Here is a 26,978-nt window from a genome sequence, read left to right on the forward strand (position 1 = left end):
AAAATTTTTTTTTAAATTTAGGAAACATTTATATAACATAGAACTTACAATTTTACATTTTAAAGTGTAAAGTCCAGTGGTTTTTAATATATTTGCAGTTGTGCAACCATCACCAAATCTCCAGAAGATTTCATCACCCCAGAGAAAACGTGTACTTACTGAACAGTCACTCCACTCCCTGTACTCCCTGGCAACCACTCAATTACTTTCTGTCTCTATAGATTGGCCTATTCTGGACAGTTCATGCAAATGGAAGCATAATATGTGACCTTTTGTGTCTGGCTTATTTCACCTAGCATAATAATGTCTTCAACGATTATGTTGTAATGTGTTTCAGTACTTCCTTCTACTTGATGGCTGAATAATATTCCATTATGTGGATGTTACATATTTTGTTTATCCACACATTTGGGTTGTTTCCATCTTTAGGTTAATATGAATTATGCTGCTTATGAACATTTGTATGCAAGCTTTTGTGTAAACATAAATTTCTAATTCTCCTGGGTATATGACCAGGAGTAGAATTTCTGGGTCATGTGGTAACTTAATTTTTAACTTTTTGAGGGACTTCCAAACATTTTCCCACCGTGGTTGCACTATGTACATTCCTACCAGTGGTGTATGAGCATTCCAGTTTCTCTACATCTTTGACAATATGTGTTATTTTCTGATAAAAAAAGAAAGTCACAGCATTGTAGTGGATGTGAAGTGGTATGTCATTGTGGTTTTGCCTTGTATTTCCCTAATGACTAATAATGTTGAGCACTTTTCCTGTGTTTATTGACCATTGGTGTATCTTCAGAGAAATGTCTGCTCAAGTTCTTTTTTGTTTCTCTCCTTTGTTCACTTTTTTAATTGTGTTGTTGACCTTTTTGTTGTTGAGTTGTGAGAGTTCTTTATTTTGGATAGCAGACCCTTACTAGATAAATTACTTACAAATATTTTATCCTATTCTGTGGGCTGTCGTTTCACTTTCTTGATAGTGTCCTTTGGTACACAAAAGTTTTTAGTTTTGATGAAGTTCAAATTATCTATTTTTTTCTTTTGTTGATTGTGCTTTTGGTGTCATGTTTAAGAAACATTGCAATCTTTGGTGTACAGGACCATACTCCAGCCAACTGAGCCATCTGGCCAGGGCCCATTTTTAATTTTTTGAGGTAACTCCATACTATTTTCCATAGCACTGCACCAATTTGTATTCCCACCAACAGTGCAGGAGGGTTTTCTTTCTCCACATTCTCACCAATACTTGTTGTTTGTTGATGTATTGATGGTAGCCATTCTGACTGGTGTGAGGTGATAGCTCATTGTTTTATTAATTTGCATTTCTCTGATAACTAGTGACTGTCGAACATCTTTTTATATGTCTAAAAGAGGCCCAGTGCATGAAATTTGTGCATGGGTAGGGTCCCTAGGCCTGGCTGGTGATCAGGGCCGATCTGTGGGGTGACCGGTGGGGCGATTGGGGCCCCCGTTCGCACCTGCCTTGGTTGGCCTGGCGCCGCCCGCTCACCGGCTCCTGCCCACCCACCGCCACCTCGGGGCATGCAGGCTGGGGGCAACTTCTGCATTGAGCATCTGCCCCCCTGGTGATCAGTGCACATCATAGCAACTGGTTGTTCTGCTGTTCTGCCGGTTGTTCTGCTGTTCGGTCGATTTGCGTATTGGGGTTTTATTATGTAGGATTGGCTATCTGTATGTCCTCTTTGGAGAAGTATGTATTCAGATCCTTTGCCCGTTTTAAAAATAGTTTTTTTTTTCTTTTTAAAATTTTTTTATTGTTGACTGTATTATAGATGAACCCCATTGCCCTCATCCTTTGTTCCCCTCCACCCAGATCTCACCTCACCCCAGGCCTTCACCACATTATGGTCTGTGTCCATGGGCTATTCAAATATGCATATATGTTCTTTAGTTGATCTCTTCCTATCTCCCCCACCCTCTCCCCTCTGAGATCTATCAGTCTGTTCCATGTATCCAAGCCTCTGGACCTGTTTTGTCATTTTATTTTATTCATTAGATTCCAAATATAAGTGAGATCATGTGATATTTATGTTTCTCTGATTGGCTTATTTTACTTAGCATAAAACTCTCCCAGCCCCTTCATGATGTCACAAAGGGCAAGAGATCCTTCCTATTTACAGCTGCATAGTATTCCATGGTGTAAATGTACCACAGCTTTTTTATCAAATCTACTGATGGGCACTTGGGCTATTTCCAGATCTTAGCTATTGCAAATAATGCTGCTGTGAATATAGGGGTGCATTTATTCTTTCTGATTGGTGTTTTGGGATTCTTAGGATACATTCCCAGAGGTGGGATCATAGTTTTGTTTTTAATTTTTAAAAAAATATATTTTATTGATTTTTTTACAGGGAGGAAGGGAGAGAGATAGAGAGTTAGAAACATCGATGAGAGAGAAACATCGACCAGCTGCCTCTTGCACACCCCCTACTGGGGATGTGCCCGCAACCAAGGTACATGCCCTTGACCGGAATCGAACCTGGGACCCTTCAGTCTGCAGACCGACGCTCTATCCACCGAGCCAAACTGGCTAGGGCTGTTTTTAATTTTTTGAGGAAACTTCATACTGTTTTCCATAGTGGCTGCCCCAATCTGCACTCCCACTTGCATTGTATTAGTGTTTCCTTTTTTCCAAATCTTCACCAGTGATTTATTGATGGGAGGTGATACCTTATTATAGTTTTAATTTGCATCTTTCTGATGATTAGTGAAGTTGAGCATTTTTTTTTATATGTCTATTGGACAAGTGTTTATTCAGGTCCTATGCCCATTAAAATTATTTTTTAATTGATTTCAGAGAGAGAGAGGAAGGGAGATGGAATGAAACATCAATTGGTTGCCTTCTGTATGAACCCTGACTGGGAATTGAACCTACAACCTAGGTATGTGCCTTCACAGGGAATTGAACCTGCAACCTTTTGATGTATGGGATGACACTCCAAGCAACTGAGCCACCTGGCCATGGCTGTGGCACTGTTTTTTATAACTGAATTTTGTCTGGTATACACCCCTGGTGTATATTTATTGTAATATGTACCATTTAACTGAATTTCCATTGTGTTTTTTCCTTGCCTCTGTACATGTTGTAATACTTATGTTACTATTAAGACATTTGGGTATATAGAGAAGCTATGATGCATTTATGTACTACTGCTTATTTCTTTATTATTGAGATATAATTGACATACAAATTATGTTATTTTAGGTACAATGTAATGATTGATATTTGTATATACTGAAAAATTATCACCATAATAAGTCGAGTTAATGTGGCCCTAGCTGGTTTGGCTCAGTAGTTAGCCCACAGACTAAAGGGTCACAGGTTCAATTGTGGTCAAGGGCATGCACCTCGGTTTTAGGCTAGATCCCCAGCCAGGGCTTGCGTGGGAGGCAACCAATTGATGTGTCTCTTACATTGATCTCTCTCTCTCTCTCTCTCTCTCTCCCTCTCTCTCTCTCCCTCTCTCCCTCCTTCCCACCCCCTCCTTTCCACTCTCTAAAAATCAATGGGAAAAATAACCTCCCGTGAGGATTAACAAAAAAACAAATCAAGTTAATGTGTGTCACCACATATACAGAATTTTCTTTCTTGTGATAAGAACTTTTAAGATCTACTCTCTTAGCAACTTTTGTATATGCAATATAGTATTATTAACTATAGTTGCCATGATCTATCTTTAGGACATATATGCTACTGCTTATTGAACTCTAATATCTCTTGCCTTTGAATTAGAATATAATGTCATTAGGTTTCTTTCATCTGTAAGGCAGAAGTGTAGCAGCACAGTTGAAAGGCCTCCGATGTCTTACCTAGGCTGTGGGGGTTTCTAACCTAAATTTTTATTTTCATGTATGATCATCTGTGCTTTAACATTTTTCCTCTTTATGGATACTTTGTATATAGAAAAATGTAAATATGAAAAGGGAAGTCAATCAGTAAATGTTCCAGTGTTTGTAATTGTAGTTAAAAGTATTTCAGAATTGTGGAGAAAATACATAGATTCTCATGTGGCCTTATTTTGTTAGATTTCCGAGTTTAATATTTTCAGATTTTTTTCCCTTTTCTTACTTTTATTGACATCAATTTGATGCTGAATTTTCCAGGCCGTAAGTTTTGTTTGTTCAGTTTCTTCTGGGATCTTTTTCTTCCTGTGCAGCCTCCTCTTCTGATTTAGGAACAGTTTGCTCTTTTTCAGTTAAGTATCATCTCAGTGTGGCAGGGAGAGCTCATGTATGGTTTAATCCGCCCATGGCTCTGTGAGTTCTGAGCTACATCTTGGGAATTTTGTTCATCTGAATGTGTTCAGTGACCAGAGACCTACCTCTAAACCCTAAGTTCAACATTACTCTCTGTATTTTTCAGAACGTGCAGCAAAAATTCAGCATTTAAAAAAAAACTTCCTTCATTGTTGAAAGTATTACATATGTCCCCTTTTTTCTCCCATTGGCCCCTTATAGTCCCCTTTCCCCCACACCCCAGGCCTCCACCACCTTACAGTCTGTATCCATGGGTTATGCATATATGCATATAAGTTCTTTGGTTGATCTCTTCCCATCCACCCGCCTACCCACCTACCCCCACCTTCCCTCTGAGATTCCACTGTCTGTTTCAGCACTCTTTTTGGCCCACCCATCCTGTGCCCAGCCCACTGTTTAGGCCTGGGCACACCTACCAACTTGACCACTGTAACAACGAATGGCACAGACTGCTTCTGTACAATGACATCCTCAGATACTTGGTACTTTTTGGGTATGCATTCCTTTGATGGTCTGGGCAGTTTCACGAATGCTCTTAAAGTGAACACAAGGATTTGAATCTCTTGATTTGTATGATTTTGTGAGGTTTTCTGTGCATCAAGTGAATAGCGCGAGCCATTTTCAGAGGTCACCTCATGCTGCTTATGGGAAGAGCAGATTTTTGTTCATCTATAAATAAAGAATTTAGAGGTATTTCTAATTTCCTGTGTCTTGAAATGCCAAATGTTACTGTTGATTTATACTTTTCCAGATGCGCTTAAGCTTTGTTTAGAAAGAATCTTACCTGGGAGCATAAAGTTACCATCTTGTATTTATAAGCAAAGACTGTAGTGAATATTATTCATAGAAGGGGAACTTAATCTTCAATGATAATTTAAAAGAACCCCAGCTGTACCAGTCATTGCTTTTAAGTGGCAAAATTATATTCCAATGAAAACTAAAGAACAATATAATTTTTTATTATTTTAATTTTTTAATAAGAAGGTATTGCTTGTAATAAAAGTTTGCTTGTAATGTAACTGTATGGACTTTCAAATAAGGTTTCAGAATACTAAGCTCCTTCCCAACTGCTTAAATCTGAGAAATTTAGTGTTTCTGACATGAACAAACCAGAGGAGTCTGCCAAATGCTATTTTTGTATTTGGCATCTTTTTCAGTTTGTGCTAATAAAAAAGAATACTGTGTTGAATCTTTGAGGAAAATATTTCAGTTTGGGGAAATAAGCCACTTAGTGTCTTTGACCAGTGTGTATAATGTCATGTTGCTGGCTAGATGAACACATCAACTGAAGGAAAGTGAGGAATTGAGAAATAGTTATCTGCTATATTTCAGGTTTATCCATTATTGGAGCTGTTATAAATACAGCATATTTGTTATTTTTTAATTCCTAAAGTCTTTGACTCTTCTGTCTCCTTTTTATTTTCTTAGGTTAAGTTAAATTCGTTTGTAAACTTGTGCTCTTTTTATCCTCATCCCATTTTTTCTGTTATCTTTTTAATTTTATTTTTTAAAATATTTTTTATTGATTTCATAGAGGAAGGGAGAAGGAGGGAGGTATAGAAACATCAACGACGAGAGAGAATCATTGATGGGCTGCCCCACACTGGGGATTGAGCTCTCAACCTGGGCATGTGCCCTGACCTGGAATCGAACCTTGACCTCCTGGTTCAAGGGTCGATGCTCAACCACTGAGCCACACCTGTTGGGCCTGTTATCTTTTTTAGTTAACATCTTGCCTTTGAGGGAAGTGATACTGACCTGAAAGTAGGAAAAGATGAGCTAGTTTACTCCTTTAGGGAGAGCAGGTATACAATAGTAAACCTTTGGCAGTTTGGAGGGCATGTAGCATGAAGTGTCATTCCTTTATACAGTGGGGCCTTGACTTACGAGTGTCCCGACTAATGAGTTTTTTGAGATACCAGCTGTCTCTCGGCAGATTTTTTGCATTGAGTTGATAGAGTAATTTGAGTTAACGAGCTCCTTAATGAGCTCGGTCTCGGAACGAATTAAACTCATAAGTCAAGGCCCCACTGTATTTTCGTCTACTCTTGCAGTATTAGATTATAAAATTGACCCATTAGACCCTATACTTAGTGCCCTTGGTTTTGCTACCCCACTTCATATGGCACAGTGAATTAAAAAAATGTTTCAGTCATTCATTTATTATTTACTGAGCCTGAATTTCATTAATTTTTTGTAGTTTTTTTTTTACTTAGGTAATATTTTATTTCTCTTGAGTATCAAATGGAGTTCTGTTCTTTTTTTACAGAGAGGAAGGGAGAGGGATAGAGAGTTAGAAACATCAACGAGAGAGAAACATCGATCAGCTGCCTCCTGCACACTCCCCACCGGGGATGTGCCTACAACCAAGGTACATGCCCTTGACCGGAATCAAACCTGGAACCCTTCAGTCCGCAGGCCGACGCTCCATCCACTGAGCCAAACCGGTTATGGCAACATCATGTACTTTTGTTGTTCATTTGCTTGGAGGCATTGCATGTCTCAGAGAGTAATGAGTCATCACATAGAATGCAAAAAAGTGATGGGTTGGTTCATGGCCAAACCATAGAAGTTAGTTGAGTGGAAAGCTTTTTTTTTTAGTGTAAATATCATGAGATCTGAACTTGAGTTCTGCAGTTTTGCATCTAGTAATTCATTTGTTATTTTTTGCTCTTTTCATCTGAAAATGGGATGGATGATATACTGACTCTGATTTTATTCCAGTTTTGTTCATAGATCAAAGGTGCACTGGTTTCAACTAATACTTACTCTTTTGTGTGAGATTTGGTGGCTTGGGGAATTAAAAAGAAGTCAGTAAACTCTGACTCCTGTTCTCAAGATGCATCTAGGCCTATGGAAAGAGGATCAGTATACAGATAACCATAACTTCTCCTAAGTGGCATAATGAGATTATTTTCCAAGGAAAAAGTGCAGTGGGAAGTGGAAGGCCAACTCAGCAGACATTTGTTGACCTCCACCATGTGCTAGCTTTCTGGTCAGTTGAGAGAACAGACATAAAAACAGTTCCTGTTTTAGAGAGCTGGGAATAGAAATTACATATGGATTGTGGTGATACTTTCAAAGTACTCTAGGTCTATTCTTAAACTTTGACTAAAACCAGACAGTTGTGTCAGAGCATTCACATATAGGAGTTATTTTTTTTACAATGTTTTCAGAATGTGCAACTTGGATGCTTTCTAGATATTTAAAATTTGGTCATTAACCATGTGATCATATATAAGATGAAGAGAAATTATTTGAAAGAGAAAAGATTTAGCATTTGCATCTTAAGTAAAAATAAATGTAATTAAGGTTCAGTATAGTACTTTCAAGTGTATTCATTCCTGGTGAGTAACAGTCTCCACATTAAACATGAAAAGTTCTTTAAAACTCAATCATTATTTTAATTGGTATGAAGCATTCAGGAGGTAATTAGCTTGAGAAGAATGGTTAAAAATGCATAATTTATAAGCAAACCTTTTATATGAAGAAGTGACTGAAATATATTTTTTACGTGCTTAATTATGTGTTGACAGGATAATTAAAAGTTGGGTGTTAGTAGATTTATGAGCAAAATTTAATTATGATGAAATCTTAAGTTACTGGAGACTTTTTCTCAATTTTTAAAACTCACAACAATTTAATATCACCCATCTAGATGAAGTAAGGGATTTCTTTTAGTTTTATTTAAAATTAAAGAACTTCTTGTTTTCTGAACCATTTGGAAATAAGTTTGCTGATGTCCCATCACTGCTAAACACTTTGTGTTTTTCCTAGAAATAATATTTTCCTAGTTAACCACAAAATAGCCAACAAGCATAGGAAGTAATACTGATATATTTTTACTATTAAATCCTCATATCCCTATTCAAGTTTTACTAACTTTCCTAATAATGTACTTTATTAAAGAATCCAGTTCAGAAATACGTTGTATTTAGTTGTTATGACTCTTGGTCTCCTCTAGTCTGGAATAGTTCCTTATTTCCTCATTTTTCTTTTGTTTTCATGATCGTAACACTTTTATAGATTACAGGCAGTATTTTTTTTAAATAGTTTCCTTAAATGTTTGATGTTTCCACATGACTAGATTCAAGTTAATGTATTTTTGGTAGGAATATTAGAAATGATGCTGTGTTATTTTCCTTCTTCCTATCAAGTTCTGATTTCAATTTGTTCCATTACTGATGAGTCAGTTTGTCCCGTTACTGATGATATTCATTTTGATCACTTGATTACAATTGTGTCTGACAAGTTTTTTCACTGATGAAGTTATTCTTGTAATATTCCTTGTTGTAATTAATAAGTACCTGTTATAAGGTACTGATACTATGCATATATCCTATTCCTTATTAAACTTGTAGCCCATTTTATTCATTGGGTTATAATCCATTTTATCAGTGTGATATGAGGAGTGCCAGGTGGTAGCTGCACATGCTTTGGCTTGTATTATTGAGAAGCAGCCTGCATTTAGGGAACCTGAATCTTTTGTTTTGATAAGCATGCCTGCCCTTTGTTCCAGAGGGAGATGCTCTTTCCGTCTTCTAAGACTAGTTTCTGTACACACATCCTTGACAGTCTGCAACAAGCAACCAGTGCCTCTGTTTACACAATGTCAAGAAATGCAACACACCCATGGAGAATTGTCTCTCAGTATCAGTTTCATTTCTTCCTACAGGAGACGTATATCTTACATGTTGCCATCTTCTCCAATCTGGATTGTCTGCATTATTGACATTTTAGTCTACAGCACAGCTGTCATCTCAGAAATTTCCTTTGCAGTCAGTCTTGGACTTCCCTTTGATGGGCCTGCCTCTTTCATGTAGATCCTGTTTTCTGTTTCCCATGCTTCCTTCTTCCTTAGCTTTTTGTTTTGATGATGCACATCCTCTGGTGCTTCCTGAAGAAAAATAACTTGGAAAGTTTTAAAAAAATGACATTTTATGTGCTGAAAATCTTATTCAACTTTCACCAGATTAATAGTTTGACTAGATAGATATAAATTATAGGTTGGAAATAATTTTCTCTCATATTGTGAAAGTATTCTTCAGATTTCTTCATCTTCTACTAGCCTTCGTATTGCTTTTAAGAGGTCAAGTGCCATTTTGCTTCCTGATTCTTTGTATAGGATACCCCCCCCCCCCTTCCTGTCTGGAAGCTTGTTGAAGCTTTTATTCCTCCTGATGTTCCTTGCTATGGGTCTTCTGTCAGTGACTGTACTAATCATTTAATGAGCACACTTATTGGATATTTATATTCGTTAGTTCTGCAAAATTAACTTGTTTCTGCTGTTTTCTCTTGTATTTTGATTAGTCAGATTTGGACCTTTTGGATTGCACCTCTATTTGCGTGGTTTTGTTTCCATTTAAAATGTCTCTTTATTGTTATTTTAATGGGGCGTGTGTGTGTGTGTGTGTGTGTTTGAGATTAACCTAAGCATAAATGTGATTAATTTGCTATGTTTTAGAACATATTTTAAAATGCAGTTATTTAGAAAATTTTTAATCTTATTTGTCAGGTAGTAGGATAGCACTAGAAAGATTGCAAGAGTTTTTAAAAATACATATATATGTATTTTAAAAATACATTTTTATTGATTTCAGAGAGGAATTGAGAGGGAGAGAGCAACATCAATAATGACAGTCATTGATTAGTTCCTGCATGCCCCACACTGGGGATAGAGGTCGCAACCCTGGCTCCTGGTCATAGGTCAATGCTCAACCACTGAGCCAGATTGCAAGAGTTTTTGTGCTTACATTCTGCCTGTTTTTTGCAGGGACGGGGAGGCATCTGGAATACTTTTTAAAATTGTCGCCCAAGGATATGTTTTTATTGATTTGAGAGAGAGAAGGAGAAACCTCAATGTGAGAGATAAATATTAATTGCACCCTGACCAGGGAACGAACCTGTAACCTTTTCGTATATAGGACGATGCTCCTACCAATTGAACCACCTGGCCAGGGTCATCTGGAATGTTGTTAAGAGGTGAATGAGGCCCTAGCCAGTTTGGTCAGTGGTTAGAGTAGCAGCCTGCCTGACTGAAGGGCAGGTACCACAGTTGATCCACTCTCTAAAAATCAGTGGAAAAGATATCCTTGGGTGAGGAGTTAAAAAAAGGCAAATGAATAAAGGTGAGCTTGTCTGCCTTTAAAAAGCAAGATTCATGTCAGATTTACCAAATGGACTCATTTTTTCCTAATCTAAAGTAGGTACTATTATAAAACTTATGATTTGTCACAGTTCAGTCTAAAATGGCCTACTTTCAAATTATGTTCCAAATAAGAATCATGGTATTTTATAGCTGAAACTGACATCTAATATGGTATTTTCATTGTAACGTGTAGTAGCTGAGTCCTTTAGATTGTAATTGACTTACTGACAGCCAGATATGATAGCAGAGTTAGAATAAGAGCCCAGATGCTCTATCTTTTCTATTCTCATTGTTTTCTAGAAACTCCACTTTGGCTTTAGCGATATAGGTTTTCCCAAAATAGTCAGCCACAGTCTCAGCAAATAACTCTTTTCTGAATCTCAAACAGATTCGTGTATGATCACTTGTCTTATTTCTAAAGTAACCTGTCCCCCTCTGATTTTCCTCTGACACTTTAGGTGTGGAGGTGAATATCAAGTTTATTGCCTCCCTTGTTTCCAGTTAGCCCATACTAGCTTGTCTAGGTAGATGACATAGCAGCTTGACTATTGTTGGGGTCCAGGGATTGAGAACTGAAGCCAGTATACATTAAACTACTGAAAAGATTTACATCAGATGATAACTAGTTTTCAGAACATTATTAGCTAGTATGTGTAGGTTCAGCAACAGAATTGTTTTGATGCGTGTCATTGTTGATTAGATTGATAGACTAGGTTATCTTTGATTAATGATTGTTTCTCTTTCCTAGTCAGCAGATAAGCAGCGAGCCCTAGAAGAAACCAAAGCCTACACCACCCAGTCCTTAGCAAGTGTTGCCTACCTGATAAACACCTTGGCCAACAATGTCCTGCAGATGCTGGACATCCAGGCATCCCAGCTGCGAAGGATGGAATCGTCAATCAATCATATTTCACAAGTGAGACCATACTGTTTTTCTGTATTGTTATGAGGAACACTTAATAAACACAGGTGATCTGTGATGTTGGCAGTGTTTATTATGTGAGTTAACTCATGTATGATTTGGAAAATACTCAGTATTCAAAATAAGTATTTTTTTATTCTTTTTTTTTTTTTAAATCTTCACCTGAGGACATGCTTTTATTGATTTTAGAGAGAGAGAAAGGGAGAGGGAGAGAGAAAGAGAAACATCGTTGTGAGAGTGAAATATTGATGGGTTGCCTCCCACACAAGGTTCCCCTACTGTGGATTGAACCTGCAATTTGGGTATGTACCCTGACTGGGAATCGAACCCACAACCTTTCAGTGTAAGGGACAACTTTCCAACCAACTGAGCCACACTGTATCTTTTTGTGGAGTAATTTTCTACTCTGATTTTGTTAGGGAAGTAAATTTTAATGGTTCATTAAAACTCAGTTGTTATGTTAAAGTTATCAGCCTTCAAGTGAAAATTTGTCTGTTTCTTCCATCTTTTACCAAATCACACATTTTATCTTTTGAAAAATATAAATGTGATAGCTGCTTGTAGGATTTTTGTTTACCAGGATGGTACCATACCTTAACAGAAAGAGTAATCTAAGTGACCTTATAAAATTATCTTTATATAGAACTTGAAAAAAAAATTAGGAATATCTTATTTAATATTATTTAACCTTAAATCTGAATTTTCCACTATAAGTGTTTCTTCACATCCTATATAAACTTCTGTAGACATTAAATGATTTATTGTGTGTTGTACTTTTGTGTCTCTTAAACTAAAAACAAACAAAAAATCCAGCAACAACAAGAATTTTAATGAATGAGAGAGAACATTTATTCTGAAAAGACCTAGTGGAAATAGTCAATGGCATTTAAAAAAATGTTTTTATTGATTTTAGAGAGAGAGGAAGGGAGAAGGATAGAGAGATAGAAACATTGATGAGAGAGAATCATCGATTGGTTGCCTCTAGCACACACTCACTGGGGATTGAGTCTGCAATCCGGGCATGTGCCCTGACTGCAAATCAAACTGGTGACCTCTTGGTTCATGGGTTGATGATCAACCACTGAGCCACACCGGCTGGGCAGTCAGTGGCATTTTAAATTATTAAGTATATGATTAAATGATTTTCTATAGAAGGAGAGATGTTGATTAATAATCTGATATAGAATTTGTAAGTTATACTTGAGAGACTTAAAGTTTTGGCAAGTTTGCAGTCTTAACAAAGGACCCAAAAAAGAAAGCAAGAAGAAAGTGCAAATGCAAAAGATAGGTTAATATATTAAAGTTTCTAAAAACGAGGTACAACTTTTTATAGTTTGTAGGAGTAGGAGAGATTGTGTAGGTAGGTAGATGATGACAACAAGCAAATGAGAGTGAACTATAATAATCTGTTTTCTGCTTAGAATTCTGTAGTTCTTTGGCAGAGAAGAGTAGCAGCCTTAAAGAGGAAGGTGAATAAGTCTACTCTAGGTTGTATTTACGTATATTAAGTCATTCAATGAGAACATTTACTTTTGAGAATCACATAAATTTATATTTAATTTATGTGGTTTAATTAATACTATCTTTTAAAGTTATTCTAATGGAATAAGTAAAACATAGGAGAGATGAATGGATAGAGATGAGAGGGTCAGAAATAACAGGGGCCTCAGTCAGAGCTGTCAAGCCTATGTTAACTGTCCTCATTTGGACTTGAGTGTGTGGAGGGCAATACCTGAAGGAGTGTGTGGTCTGCAGGTGTAGCAGCTGTTAAATTTACACAAAATATGTTGGATGAAGGTTTGAGTAGGAAAAGTGGTCAGATGGAGGCTATATCTGTGAAATAAGAGAAAATCTTTTAAAAATTATATTTTTTAACACTTTTTTAAGGATTAAATTTTTTTCAATTATGTTTAATGTATAGGTAGAGTTCTTTGGTTTATTATTGATTGATTGATTGATTTTAGAGAGGAAGGGAGGGAGAGAGAGACAGACTTATCAATTTGTTGTTCAGCTGTTCCACTTATTTAGGCATTCATTGGTTGATTTCTTGTATGCGCCCTAATGGGGAATCAAACCCACAACCTTGGTCTATGGGGTCAGTGCTCTAACCAGCTGAGCTAGAGTTCTTTCTTTTAAAAGTTAATTGAACATCAGAACTATTTGATGCTCCTTAGACTAAAAGATTATTCTATAGTTTAAGAGAAAATGTTTTCTGTTTACAAAGCAAATTCTCAGTAAATATTCAAGGATTGGCAAACTTTTTCTATAAAAAGCCAGATATTTTAGGCTTTTTGGGCCACATATGGTCTCAGTCTCATATTGTTCTTTGCATGTGTATGTTTTTAAACAACTATTTAAAATGTAAAAACCACTCTTAGCTTGTGGGCCATATAAAAAGCAGGCTTGGGCCAGATTTGGCATTTAGGCTGTAGTTTGCAAGCCCTTACTCTAAAATACTCCCCCCCCCCCAAATGTTTGGTATTTAAAATTTATTATTGTTATGCTTTATTAAAAATATTATGTTTTTAGAAGGAACCAGATGTTCTTAAGATACCTTGAGACCATATTTTTTTTTTTTGCAATTTGGGCAAAAATACTAGGTTTGGAGAATTTGGAGGGAAGATTGAAGAGGCAAAGAAGTGGAGCTGCAGTCAGGTCAAAGATAAAGATCACATGATGTCTGGAATGGTAGTAGGTGTCAAGAGTTATATAAGGGTTGTCTGGTAGATTGGTTCAGGAGCAGCCGATATCATATATCTGAGCTATTTGATTTCTTTGCTCATCAATATCTTTTTTCTGTCTCCTGGGTAAGAACCTTATCATTTTTCAGTCTCCTAGTGCTCTAGCTCTTTTCTCCATTTTAGTGGAAATGAACACTGAGTAGGATTGGGACGGGGGAAGGTAGGGGATCTAGGTTTCATCTTGGTTCTTTGGCTGACTTGTGTGACATTTGGTTTCTTTGAACTTTACTTTTCTTACTTGTAAAATGATAGGACTGATTAGATTATTTCTGAGCTATCTTTCATCTTGAATTCTTTATTCTCCTGAGATTCCCCCAAATGATACTTGATTTGTATTTGCTTTTCTCTCTTTTTATTCTGTTGGTTCTGCTATTTGTCTTACTCTGTGCCCCAAATCACTCTGAATTTGAACCTAAGGACTAGAATTCCATCGACTCTATCAACTATGTATCAGGGAGAAATACTTTAAAAAAACAACAAAGTAATAACCCATTCTCTAAATGTCAAACATTTTTAAATGCAAGACAGAATTATGAATATTTAGTATTAGACACCTTATTTTTTACTAAGAGGACAATGTAGTATTAGATAGTGTACTAAGGTATACCACACTCTTCATATCCATAAGGAAGTACAGGCATACCTTGTTTTATTGCACTTTATTGCTTTCTTAAAAATATATTTTATTGATTTTACAGAGAAGAAGGGAGAGGGATAGAGAGTTAGAAACATCCATGAGAGAGAAACATCGATTGGCTGCCTCCTGCACGTTCCCTACTGGGGATGTGCCTGCAACCAAGGTACATGCCCTTGACCGAAATTGAACCTGGGACCCTTCAGTCCGCAGGCCGACGCTCTATCCACTGAGCCAAACTGGTCAGGGCATTGCTTTTTTTTTTTTGAATCCCATGTCAAGGAAGTCTGTCGGTGCCATTTTCCCAACAGGTTTAGGTGATGATTAGTATTTTTTTCAGCAATAAAGTATTTTTTAACTAAGGTATATAATTGTTTGTAGACATAATGCTGTTGCACATTTAGCAGTAAAGTATAAACATAACTTTTATATGAACTGGGAAACCAAAACATTCATGTGATTTATTTTATTGCGATACTTGCTTTCTGTGGTGGTCTGGAACCGAACCTGTAATATTTCTGAGATATGCCTGTATTAGGATAGGTTCTTGATGTGGTTTACCTTAGGTAATTTAAGGATGATAAATTTTTAAGAAATTCCATCTTTATCTTCCTTGCTGTTCTCTCAAATCTTTGGAAGCATATTTTAAAAAAGCTAAAAAATGTTAATCTTCAAACTGAGATTAGGATTTAAATTAACATTAAATATTTTCAAGATAATATAGTTATCAGAACAAACATTTAATTTTATTGATACTTGTACAAGTACATATAACTACTTTTAAGTCAGTGTAGCATTATGTGTAAGAATGAATGCCGTTTGCTGTGTCCATTTCTTGGAAGTTTATAAGAAAGGTTTATAGAATATTATTCAAACCAAAATTCTTATAAACTAAAAATTTTTTAAGCCATTCCTATCTCTTCTCTCAACTACTGAAAACAGCTGGTACTGTCTGCTTTAGTTCCTCGTGTCTTAAAAAATCACGAGAGATCAAAAGGCAATGTAAATGAAAAGGTAGTGTTTCTCCAATCTTCCCAAGAGCTAAAACTTACTGGGCTTGGTGTTCAAGTAGTTAGTAGAAAGCAAGTAAAGGAGATCGAAAATAATGGTATAAAATAATAGAAGAATGGAGGTAATTCCAAAGTTAGTTACTAACAGAGAGTGGAAAATCTAAACCCTAAGAAACTCACCATGTAAGATAATATTTTCTTTAAAAACTCTCCCTCTTGTTTAAAAATTCCCAAATTAAGGAAATCCCAAAGGGTATCAGTATGCATGAAAAGTAGGATTTAAACAGTTCCTAATTAATTTCATATGTGTAGTTTACATCATTTTATAAAAAATGAATAACTGAAATTACCCAGTTCAGTTTGTTAGTAACTAATTTGTTTTATGAAAGGTGAATAATTTAAACCATGTTTGTTATTTGAATAATTAAAGGCTTAGTTGATATATTAACTTACTAATGAAGAAACAGACATTTAAAGTATTTTTTATTTTATTAATATTTTATTTATTTATTTATTTATTTATTTATTTATTTATTGGGAGGGAAAGGGGTTGGCAAACTTTTTCTGTAAAGCCCCAGTTAATATTTTACACTTTGCAGGCCATAAGGTCTCTGTTATAACTGGTCATCTCTGCCATTGTAGTGTGAAAATACTTAAGCAAGTAGAATGGCTGGGTTCCAATAAAATTTTATTTATGAAAACTGAAATTTGAATTTCACATAATTTTCATACATCACAACATTATTTTTTCAATCATTAAAAATGTAAACACCGCCGAAACCGGTTTGGCTCAGTGGATAGAGCGTCGGCTTGCGGACTGAAAGGTCCCAGGTTCGATTCCGATCAAGGGCATGTACCTGGGTTGCGGGCACATCCCCAGTAGGGAGTGTGCAGGAGGCAGCTGATCGATGTTTCTCTCTCATCGATGTTTCTAACTCTCTATCTCCCTTCCTCTCTGTAAAAAATCAATAAAATATATTAAAAAAAAAATGTAAACACCATTCTTAGCTTTTGGGTTTTAGAAAACAGATGGTGGGTGGTATTTGGTCTGTCAGTCATGGTCTGCCATACCTTGCTTTAGCCTAAAACTGGAGAAAGTCAGTATTGGTGCAAAGAGTAGCAAATTTAACAGTTGTGGTTAAAAATATGAATAACAATGTTAAATTTCTAAACATTTATATTTGATTTTTCTGGATATTAGAGCTATACATTTTTTTGTTTGTATTTAAATTTTGCAGACCGTTGATATTCATAAAGAGAAAGTTGCAAGAAGAGAAATTGGTATTTTGACTACCAATAAAAACACTTCAAGGACACATAAGATTATTGCTCCAGCCAATCTTGAAAGACCGGTTCGTTATATTAGAAAACCTATTGACTATACAATTCTAGATGATATTGGACATGGAGTAAAGGTAAGTATAATTTTTGTCAAACTTTTAAAAACAATAGCCCATGATGGAACTAACTCTAGAAAATTAAGCTTTTATCTTTCTGTTTCTAGAGAACCAAGTCTTAGCCCAGTGTGGTTCTGAAGGGTCCTTGCTGCTTTAAACTCTTTTAACTTCCTTGCTGCTTCTTAGTGCTATGTTCTCAGGTTTTAAATAATTATTTTTGAATGAATTGCATTTGCTTGATCAGTTAATGATAATACCTCATATATATGATAAATAAATGTGGTATAATCTTATTAACCTTTTAATGATTTAATATGACTGATTAAAATCATTCATTATGTTATTAAGTATTTATCTTAAAATTTTTACCATAAAAATTTATTAGCAAACTTTGGGCATTAGTTTTCAGAAAGAACATAAATAAACAAAAATGCACTTTGATTTTTCTAAAATAATTTTATCTTAACATTTTGGGTGAGAATAATTTAGATAAAAGTAATATGTGAATTAATATTTCCACTGCTTTTGCATATATGGTCATTGTATTTTTTGGCTATCTTCTAAAATTCATTTGAGTGCCTGCTATGTATATAAAGTACCATGATCAAAAATTGGGAGGTATATAAATTTTATTTAAATTGGTGTTTGCACTTAAGAAAATATTCAGAATTTTAACTAAGTATTAAGTTATTTAAAGTTTGCATCTCACCAATGATTTTAAAGTCAATAACTTATGAAATGTGACTTGAGTAAATATATATGCTTATAAGTGAAACTGTATAGTTTATGCAGTTGATTTATGACTATAAGCAAATTTAAATTAAAAAATACTCTGCTAGTATGGCTAGTATGTGCATGAAAATGTACAATGTAAATTTAAAAACTTTTTCTTCCTCAGAATTTTGATAATAAGCACTATTTGGAATTTGATATTTAATTTTATAATTGACACCTACATATATTTGGATTACTGTATTAATTAGAACATGTTAATATAGGATGTGTAATTGGATAGATAATTAATAACTGAAATTTATTTCAGCTTGGGAAAACCTTTTGAGATTTATTCAAGACTAGCAACTGCTAATAGAAAATTTTAGGGTACTGCCAGAATCTAATGACAAAAAGGCACTTTGAATATAAAACTATTTGTACTTGCTCACTTATATAATAAAATGGTGATTCTCTGCTTCAATGCTCATTTAATTCTCGAAGTAAAATGTTATTGTTTTAGGAGTGTGCAGTCCCTTTCAATTGTTTGGACTTTTAGTTTTTAGGGTCACTAATTTGAAGAAATCTTTAATAAAATTAAGGTTTTGAATAAAACAGTGTCATATAATTTCATCAAAAAACTCTTGTTCATGACACATTCTGCTTTAACCACTCTTTCTATGATCTACTGAAACATTATTTTTTAATGCTGAATGCTTAACTTGTTTTTTCTTTGTTTTTCCCTTTCTCTTTACATCCTGAAGTTCCAACTAACCTTTCAATGCTTTTTTTCCTTACCTCTTTTATTTGCTCCATTTATGCATTAAGTGGTTGCTTAGATTTAAGGTAAGATTCCAGGGCTGGATTTCCATTCTCTGTTCTTATATAGAACATTACATATGGGGAGTGAAGAGATATTTGGCAGTTGGCCTTTTAAAACCAAATAATTCCTGTTTTTATTTATTTTTTTTTGTCATGCAACTTTGTGGTGTCTTCATGTTCCATGAGGGCAGTTATTTTTGTATGTTCATTGCCCTATCTTGTGTGCCTAGACTAGTGCCTGACTCTTCATTAGGTGCTTAGTAAATATTTATTCAATAAATGGTTAATATATTCTGTGAAACTGAAATGTAAGTTACCCTTTCATAAACTGTTATTATGAAATAAAATTAGCTGGATTATGCAAATGTAGAAATTTTGTTAAGGGTTGGAGAGCCAACTAATGTGCTTTGTTTAACCCTCCCCCTGTGTAATAGCCTTTTTATTCTATAAATGGTGTGCTGTATTACATACCTTGTGGCCACTATATCATTGTCTTTTGATTCTCAATGTAAAGAAATTGAGAAGCAGAAAATATTCAGTGTTACAGGGTGTTTTTTTTAAGTTGCAGTATCGTGTATTTTGCAAAAAAGAAAATTAGTCTTTTTCCTCAAATTGCTATGTAAAATATATGCTTCAATATAAAATCACTTTGGGTTTTCAAGCTGAGGATTAATTATATGCAAAACATCAAAAGTGGATGATAGTGTTTAACAAAATACAAGTTAAGAATTAGAAATATTTTCTTTGGTTATTTGTTTTAGTAATATTTTAATATTTTGGAGAATTAATGGTAAAAGACACTCTAGTTACAAGAAGCCTATCAAATAGTACGTTACTAAAATTATTTCACCAAATTGAGCTTGCATTTTCTTTTTTTTCTTCTTTTTTTCCTTAGGTGAATTTTATAATTTATTTTCAAATACATATTCTTTCTAATACCTAATTGTTTGCCATGTCTTCAATGTAGAAAGTGATAGCAAGAAGACAAAATCACTGAGATCTGAATTATTAATTAGCTACGCACCATGTGGCCACAGAAATTTCAATAGATTGTGGTAGGAGATGTGGCTAGAGGAGCCCAGGCAAACCCACTTCTTGTGCTATTGATCGGCTCTGTGCTCTCAGGCTTGGTGAATGAGGCTTGTGGAATTGTGAGGAGATTTCCTTTGCATCAAACAGGAAGAGCCAGACCCAAAATAGTGTGTGGCTACCTTGGCTCTTTCTCTCTAAAGTCTGTATTCAAATTTTGGCTATTGATATGTTAATCTTCAAAATAAATGAAATACACAGAGATAACTGAAGGAAAAACACAGAAATGAACAAAATGGATCAATTCTTTTCCTTTAAAGTTTAGACCAGCTTGCCTAAGCTACTATCCCATGCTCATTTCCTCCAGACCTACTATGATTTCTTCTTGACCTTTCTGGATTCAGGATCTTCATGTGGAAGATAGGGCAGAGTGAGTGGGAAATGAGAGACTCCTTGAAAGAAAGATCTAATATGGAAACATCACACTTGGATAAGATTCCGTAACATCTCTGCACCAGATAGCTCCTCTCCCCTGTACAGTGGCTCTGTACAGTAGCTGTTTCTACTGTACCTGTGTGGAGTTGACAGGGTGAGAAGAGTCCCCTGAGATTACTGTAGGATCTAGAGTGCACCAATGCTGTCTTTTCTTTCTTCCTATTCCTCTTTGAATATGTCTGTCTGCTGTATCAACTTGGGGCACATTAAGAATTTTGGGTGAACCAAAACAAAGTAGAGTGAAAAATAAATTCAGCATATAGCAAATCATTTCTCTTTTTATGGTGGAAAAAATGATTAGTGGTTTTGGAAGGGTGATTAATGGAATAATAGAACATATTGAGGTAGAGAATAGAATTAAAGGAAAAAAGGTTAAAGTTATAAGGGACTACAAATAACTAACTAGTCCCATAGTTTTCCAACTGAGCTTCTTGGTGCCCTGTGGATTTTATCAGGTGCCAAGGAAGTCTCCTGATATTTGGTGGTGGTATCTGCTGTTTTGATTTCTCCTCAGCTCTTCTTCTGCTCTGTTTTGCTCTCATTGCTGTCAGATTTGATGCCTTTGGGATAGACTCTAAACAAAGTTAGTACTTTGGGATCAGACACATGGGAATTGACTCAAAAGAGACTTCCATGCTTAAAAGTTGAATTTTAAACTTTTTATACCTCATATTCTGGTGTGTGTTTTAAATTTTATTTTTATTGTTGAGGCTATTACAGATGTCCCACATTTTTCCCACCTACATCCAGCCCCTGCCCTACCTCAGGCCTTCACCACATTATGGTTTGTATCCATGGCTGAAGTTCTTTGGTTAATCTCTCCCTGCCTCCATCCCCCCACCCCTCCACCCCGCGATCTGTCAGTCTGTTCCATGCTTCCATGTCTCTGGACCTATTTGTTGGTTAGTTTATTTTGTTCATTAGATTCCACATATAAGTGAGATCATGTGAAACTTGTCTTTCTCTGACTAGCTTATTTCACCTTAGCATAAAAATCTCCAGGTCCATCCATGATGACTCAAAGGGTAAGAAATCCTTCTTTTTTATAGCTGCATAATATTTCATTGTGTAAATGTACCACAGCTGTTTTATCCACTCATCTATTGGTGGGTACTTGGGCTGTTTCCAGATCTTAACTATTGTAAAAAACACTGCTTTAAACAGAAGGGTGCATATATTCTTTCTGATTGGTGTTTCCAGATTCTTTGGATATATTCCTAGAAGTGGGATTGCTGGGTCAAAGGGGGGTTCCATATTTAATTTTTTTAGGAAACACCATACTGTTTTCTATAATGGCTACACCAATCTGCATTCCCACCAGCAGTGTGCTAGGGTTCCCTTTCCCCACATCCTTGCCAGCACTTGTTTGTTGATTTACTGATGGTAGCCATTCTGGCAGGTGTGAGGTGTTATTGTCATTTTAGTTTGTGTGATTAGTAATGCCGAGCATTTTTTCATGTCTCTTGGCCATCGGTATGTCCTCTTTGGAGAAGTGTCTATTTAAGTCATTTGCCCATTTTTAAATTGGATTGTTTGTCTTTCTTTTGTTGAGTTGTATGTGTTCTTTATATATTTTGGAAACGAACCCCTTATTGGATGTATCATTGGCAAATGTTTTCCCATACAGTGGATTTCCTTTTCATTTTGTGGAGGGTTTCTTTTGCTGTGCAGAAACTTCTTAATCCATTTTGAGTTTATCATGCATATGGTGTAAGTTGGTCTAGTTTCATTATTTTTGCATGTACCTGTCCAATTTTCCCAAAATCATTTGTTGAGAGACTGTTTTTATTCCATTGTATGCTCTTGCCTCCTTTATCAAATTCTGGGATCTCTGTTCTGTTTCATTGTTCTATATGCCTGTTCTTATGCCAGTACCAGGCTGTTTTGATTACAGTGGCTTTGTAATATAGTTGATAGCTGATATTGTGATCCCTCCAACTGTGGTGTTCTTCCTCAAGATTACTGCGGCTATCAGGGTCTTCTGATAGTGTTTAAAGGTTCTTTTCATCTGTAATTTGGGTTGTTTTTTCTTCAGTCGACTGAGGAAAACAAGTTGTAGAGTTTAATTTATAAACACTTTGAACACAAAACATTGAAAAACCCTTTTTGCTTATTGTAAAGGTAGTACAGGATCAGTGGCGTATAAATTACAGATTTTTCCAACATTCCGTAGGGACTCTGATTTCTTAAGTGGTTTAAGTTACTCATTCAAACCTCATAATCCAAACAAATACAAACATGATGATTCTACAGATCATAAAATGTACCAAGTTTTATTTATAGAAATTTCCACCAGATTTTAATTTATATATTGTTTATTTTATATTTTGGGTGGTGGAGTAAAAGACCTAAAGAAGATACTGCAATTTAAATGAAAACACCTTACATACCAAAAACTTAAATCAGAGTTGGAAAGCTGATTTCATGTATTTTAACTATCCCATGTATAGAATAAAATTTTCCTTTACTCTTTTTCTATCCCTGCTCCTTTTCCTTCCTTTATAGCAAATTGCTGTAGTTTAGTATTTGGTTCACCGACTTCTCTTTCATCACTTAAAGTAACTTTGGGGTCTGTGTTGTTTAAGGTTGAGCTTAAAGGACTTTGGTTACTATTTTTAAAAAATCTTGTCATAAATTAAAATTTATAGTTTTAAAAGCTATTAGTTATCTGTCATGTTACTTCTAAAATTTTCACCAAATGTGGATTGATTTTTTAAAAAAACTTCTGGCATTTTCATTTTAAGATATGATTAGTATACCCTCTGCTTATTGATGATGGGGAGAACAAGGATAAGTTAATCTTTATTTTATTCTTACTTGGTAACCAGTTTGTCTTCTATTGTTTAAAAGCAACAACAAAAGGATTACTGATAAATGCTTCACTTTAAAAATACTGACATTTCAAAGGTATCATTTGTCATTAAAGATTGTTTTATCATCACACACAACTTGTTCACTGGGCTATTCATTTGAAGAGTTTGCTTTTTGTTCTATTATTTCTTGCCTATTCACATGACAGGTAGTGTTTTAGGATTTTAAAAAATTCCATTTAGTTTTGATAGCCTCAGTACTCTGTATACAATTATGATTTATTTTCTTAAAATTTATTTTTGAAATTACATATTTAAATGTATTCTAATTCCAGCGGTGTAATGTCTTGAAGTTTCATTTTACTCATGTAATTTGAATACTATAGACATTCTTATTAGAAAAGTTAAGATCCTCTTTTGAAGTGTTTAGCAATCCAAAATACCAGGGGCTTAAGATAGCGTCAGGCATGAGCCTATATGGTGAACATTACACTGTTCAAAACAGTTTGAGATTGCACTTGAATTACATTTGTGAATGACTTTCCTCAGCTCCTTAAAACATCCCGATTTCTGGGGCTGGCTGTGTAAGTGCTGACATACTCCTTTTGTGTTATCTATTGTTCCCATCTTACCCAGCTCTTCTGCACTTGCATTTTCAGTTGGGGATAGGATAGTGAGGAGTCAGGCCCCAGCTCTGATTCAGGACTATGTTGCTCACATCTTTCCCATGACTGAATTAATCTTCATTTTGGGCCTGGGTGGGTCTCATTCCCACTGGAACGAGGACATTGCCTGTGGTCCCTGTCCTGCTCACAGTTGAAGGGGATAGCTCAGCCCTAACTTTCTAGTTCAGATGTTTAGGAACATGCCTTAACTTCTGGCAGTGTGTAGGTAGGTGATTCCTTCATAAGAGAACTGAAAGAAATCCGAATTGTAAGGCTGATCCACTATTAAAAAACTAAAATTTTATCTGTATATCATGCAATTGAACTTTATTTTGCATTCTCTAGTTACTGAATCAAAACTATAGTTGTATATTTTATTTGAGAAGCGTATTTTGTTTTGTATGATATACTTACTATCTAAAAAACAAGGAATTGTTTAAGCGTGTCATTGTTTCTGATTGAGTTTATTCTTTATTAAAACTGAAGTTTTTATAGTTATCCTATTTAATTTCAATTGAGTGTAGTATCAAATGGTCCAACCAGTGATCTGTTGGTGTGATGGCCTAATGGCAAATAAAGTCTTTGCATACAAGTTTACAATCATTTGAAAATTTCACATTAGGAAGAGTCCTTTGAGTACAACTGTAGAATAATAGTGGAGTAGAAATTGCAATTGAAATGCATGGCCTCCAATTCTTTTCCCTATTTAAACCTTCCCCTTCTTTGTTAAATAGCATAACATTATTTCCCCAAAATGCTACTTTGTTTCACTGCATACAAATTGAATTTTCCTCAAAACTTTTTAGGTGAGTACCCAGAATATGAAGATGGGTGGGCTGCCACGTACAACACCTCCAACTCAGAAACCTCCCAGCCCCCCCCTGTCAGGGAAAGGGACACTTGGGTGAGTATGTAACTAAGTAATAACAAAACGATTTCAGGTAGCGTTGTGGGAAACTAAACACTACATATATTTAATTTATTTTTGAAGATTTGAAAAGATAACATTTTCCTTCCTAGCATTATCTTTTTGTGAATAATTTTCCCTTTTCTTGGGAAACATTTTAATACTTTAAAAAGATTTTCTTTAGAATTTATTTTTCTAGTGAATTTTACATTTAAGATGAAATCCTAACTAAAGTTCCTGGGTTATTATAAATTGCACTCTAATTCTTATTTTCATAAAAGTTTTAGTCTTTTGTATTATAGTTGACTATCCTTATTTAGACTATTCCTCTGAAGAGCACTATGTAGATTATAAAATTCTATATTCTCAAGTTAGGAGAATATTGAGCTTTAATTTGATCCTACAGAAGTGGCCTCTGGATTTGACTTTTGGCAGAAATGTTCAGTTAATAGAAAAGCTTGACTTTTTTCTTCTGTAGCATCACAATATAAAAACTTGGTTTATTGTGGAGATTTGTGATCAGGCATAATGCACCTCAGAAGTCAATGACCAAGATTATGATCCAGCCTTGCTCCTGCTCTGTGGTCTTATATCGTCAGCCTCTTAGTAAATTCTGTTTTTTCATCTGTAAAAGGGGGTAATATTTGTCATCTATCAATTTTTCAGAGTCACTACCATGAATTGGATTTTTTTAAAAAATGTATAAAACAAAAACAAATTGCTTTGACAACCATTGTCTTTATGATATATGCTTAAACTTTTTAAATTGACAATCTTGTTTTGGGCCCCCTCACCAAAAAAAAACCAAAAACACACACACAAAAAACAAACAAAAACAAAACAAAACAAATGAAAACCAAAAACACACAGAAAATCATAAGCAATGTGAATCAGAAGACAAAGATGAATTGGGATATAAAAAAGGATGATGTTGGAAATTATAGTTAGGACAGTGGGAAACAAAAGAATAACAATTCCAGCCAGAAATAGGATTTTATTTAGGTAGACAAAAAAAAAAAAAATTCTGATGAATTCCAGCCAGGAATAGGATTTTATTTAGGTAAACAACAAAAAAAATCTGCTTAGATTAGAGAGGAACGAATCTAGTAGATCAAATAAGATTTACTCCTCAGGCTAGAATGTAGACGACATGGTGGAGTATAATTTTGCAGAGGAAAGAGAGTCAAATCAAGAGGAAGTGCTTGCTTTATTTCCCTGTGAACATGTACAGTTCTATCATGTATAGTACCTAATGGATTTTGTTAGGTTTTAAATCAAGATTATTAGCAAGGTAACCCACTGTAGTCACTAGTAAAATAAAATTTTCTGTTGCTCTCAAATTTTGATGATTACTCATATACCAATACTTGTTTTGCTTGTGTGTTAACAAGGATTCTGCAGGATCCTCAGTCTCTGGGCACCATAAACCGGTTGATGGTCATAGCCTGGCCATCTTGCAGTCTTTGCCTGGCCACCACATTTTGTTCCTCTGTCCCTTGTTTTTTACCTTGTTTCTGTCATTGCCTGCACTGTATAGTTCTTAGTCAGCAAAGGTTTTTTTCTTGCTTGAAACAGAACGATTTTGTTGTCTGGGAAAAATTGTCTGGAAATCAGATGTTTGGAAATTAATCAGTTTTGTATTATGGTTTTTTATATTTATGCACAGTTTCAGAGATGCCTAAACTTTTTAGTATTTTAAGTGCAAAGTCCTGACATTCCTTCCCCCCCTCTTTAACCCAATATCTCATCTGGTGCCCCTTATTTACTTTTCGTTATAAATGTACATATGTATTTATGCAAGGAGATTTTGAGGGTAGCGGGGTGGCTGGGGTCTTGCAAAGTGATCTCATCCCAAATCGGTGAACCATGATGTGAGTAACCCAAGAGAGCAGAACTTAAAGGAAACTTGGGGGCTTTGGGGGCGAGAATTGAGAAATTCATAAGTTAAGTGAGCAACATCATTTCAGGAAAAGAAAGTTAATTTTCACATCTTGAGATCTCACTTTTTATACTTTAAAAAAAATAATTTCAGAGAGGGAGAAAGAGATAGAAACATCAATGATGAGAGAGAATCATTGATCGGCTGCCTCCTGCATGCCTCACTGGGGATCGAGCCCACAACCCAGGCATGAGCCCTGACTGGGAATTGAACCGTGACCTCCTGATTCATAGGTTGACGCTCAACCACTGAACCATGCCGGCCGGGCCCAATTTTTTTCTTTTAAAGATCAGAATCTCATCTACAAAACGTTAGTTGAGAATTTATCATTGTCTTAAAAAATTTGGAAACCATACGCTGAACACATGAAACTAATACAAAATAATATTGAATGTATGCCGAAACCGGTTTGGCTCAGTGGATAGAGCGTCGGCCTGCGGACTGAAAGGTCCCGGGTTCGTTTCCGG

General features: G+C 35.3%; 1 protein-coding gene across 7 annotated transcripts in view; it reads left to right on the plus strand.

Moving 5' to 3' along the window:
- Window positions 1–11,152: 11,152 nt before the first annotated feature.
- The window catches only part of ABI2 (abl interactor 2), a 42,649-nt gene continuing 26,823 nt past the window's right edge, over window positions 11,153–26,978 (plus strand). For 4 of the 7 annotated variants that reach the window (XM_023760453.1, XM_023760459.1, XM_023760476.1 and 1 more), the window contains exons 1-4: window positions 11,154–11,345; window positions 13,952–14,042; window positions 16,975–17,151; window positions 24,472–24,569. In XM_023760453.1, the coding sequence (XP_023616221.1) occupies window positions 11,272–11,345; window positions 13,952–14,042; window positions 16,975–17,151; window positions 24,472–24,569 (440 nt within the window). In that variant the 5' untranslated portion in view covers window positions 11,154–11,271. Of the gene's footprint in view, window positions 11,346–13,951; window positions 14,043–16,974; window positions 17,152–24,471; window positions 24,570–26,978 lie in introns of all 7 variants that reach the window. The other 3 variants (XM_023760466.1, XM_023760472.1, XM_014461910.2) reach the window with 2 other exon arrangements.

The sequence above is a fragment of the Myotis lucifugus genome, unplaced genomic scaffold (genome assembly GCF_000147115.1).
Source record: "Myotis lucifugus unplaced genomic scaffold, Myoluc2.0 scaffold_3, whole genome shotgun sequence".
NCBI classification, from domain to species: Eukaryota; Metazoa; Chordata; class Mammalia; order Chiroptera; family Vespertilionidae; genus Myotis; species Myotis lucifugus.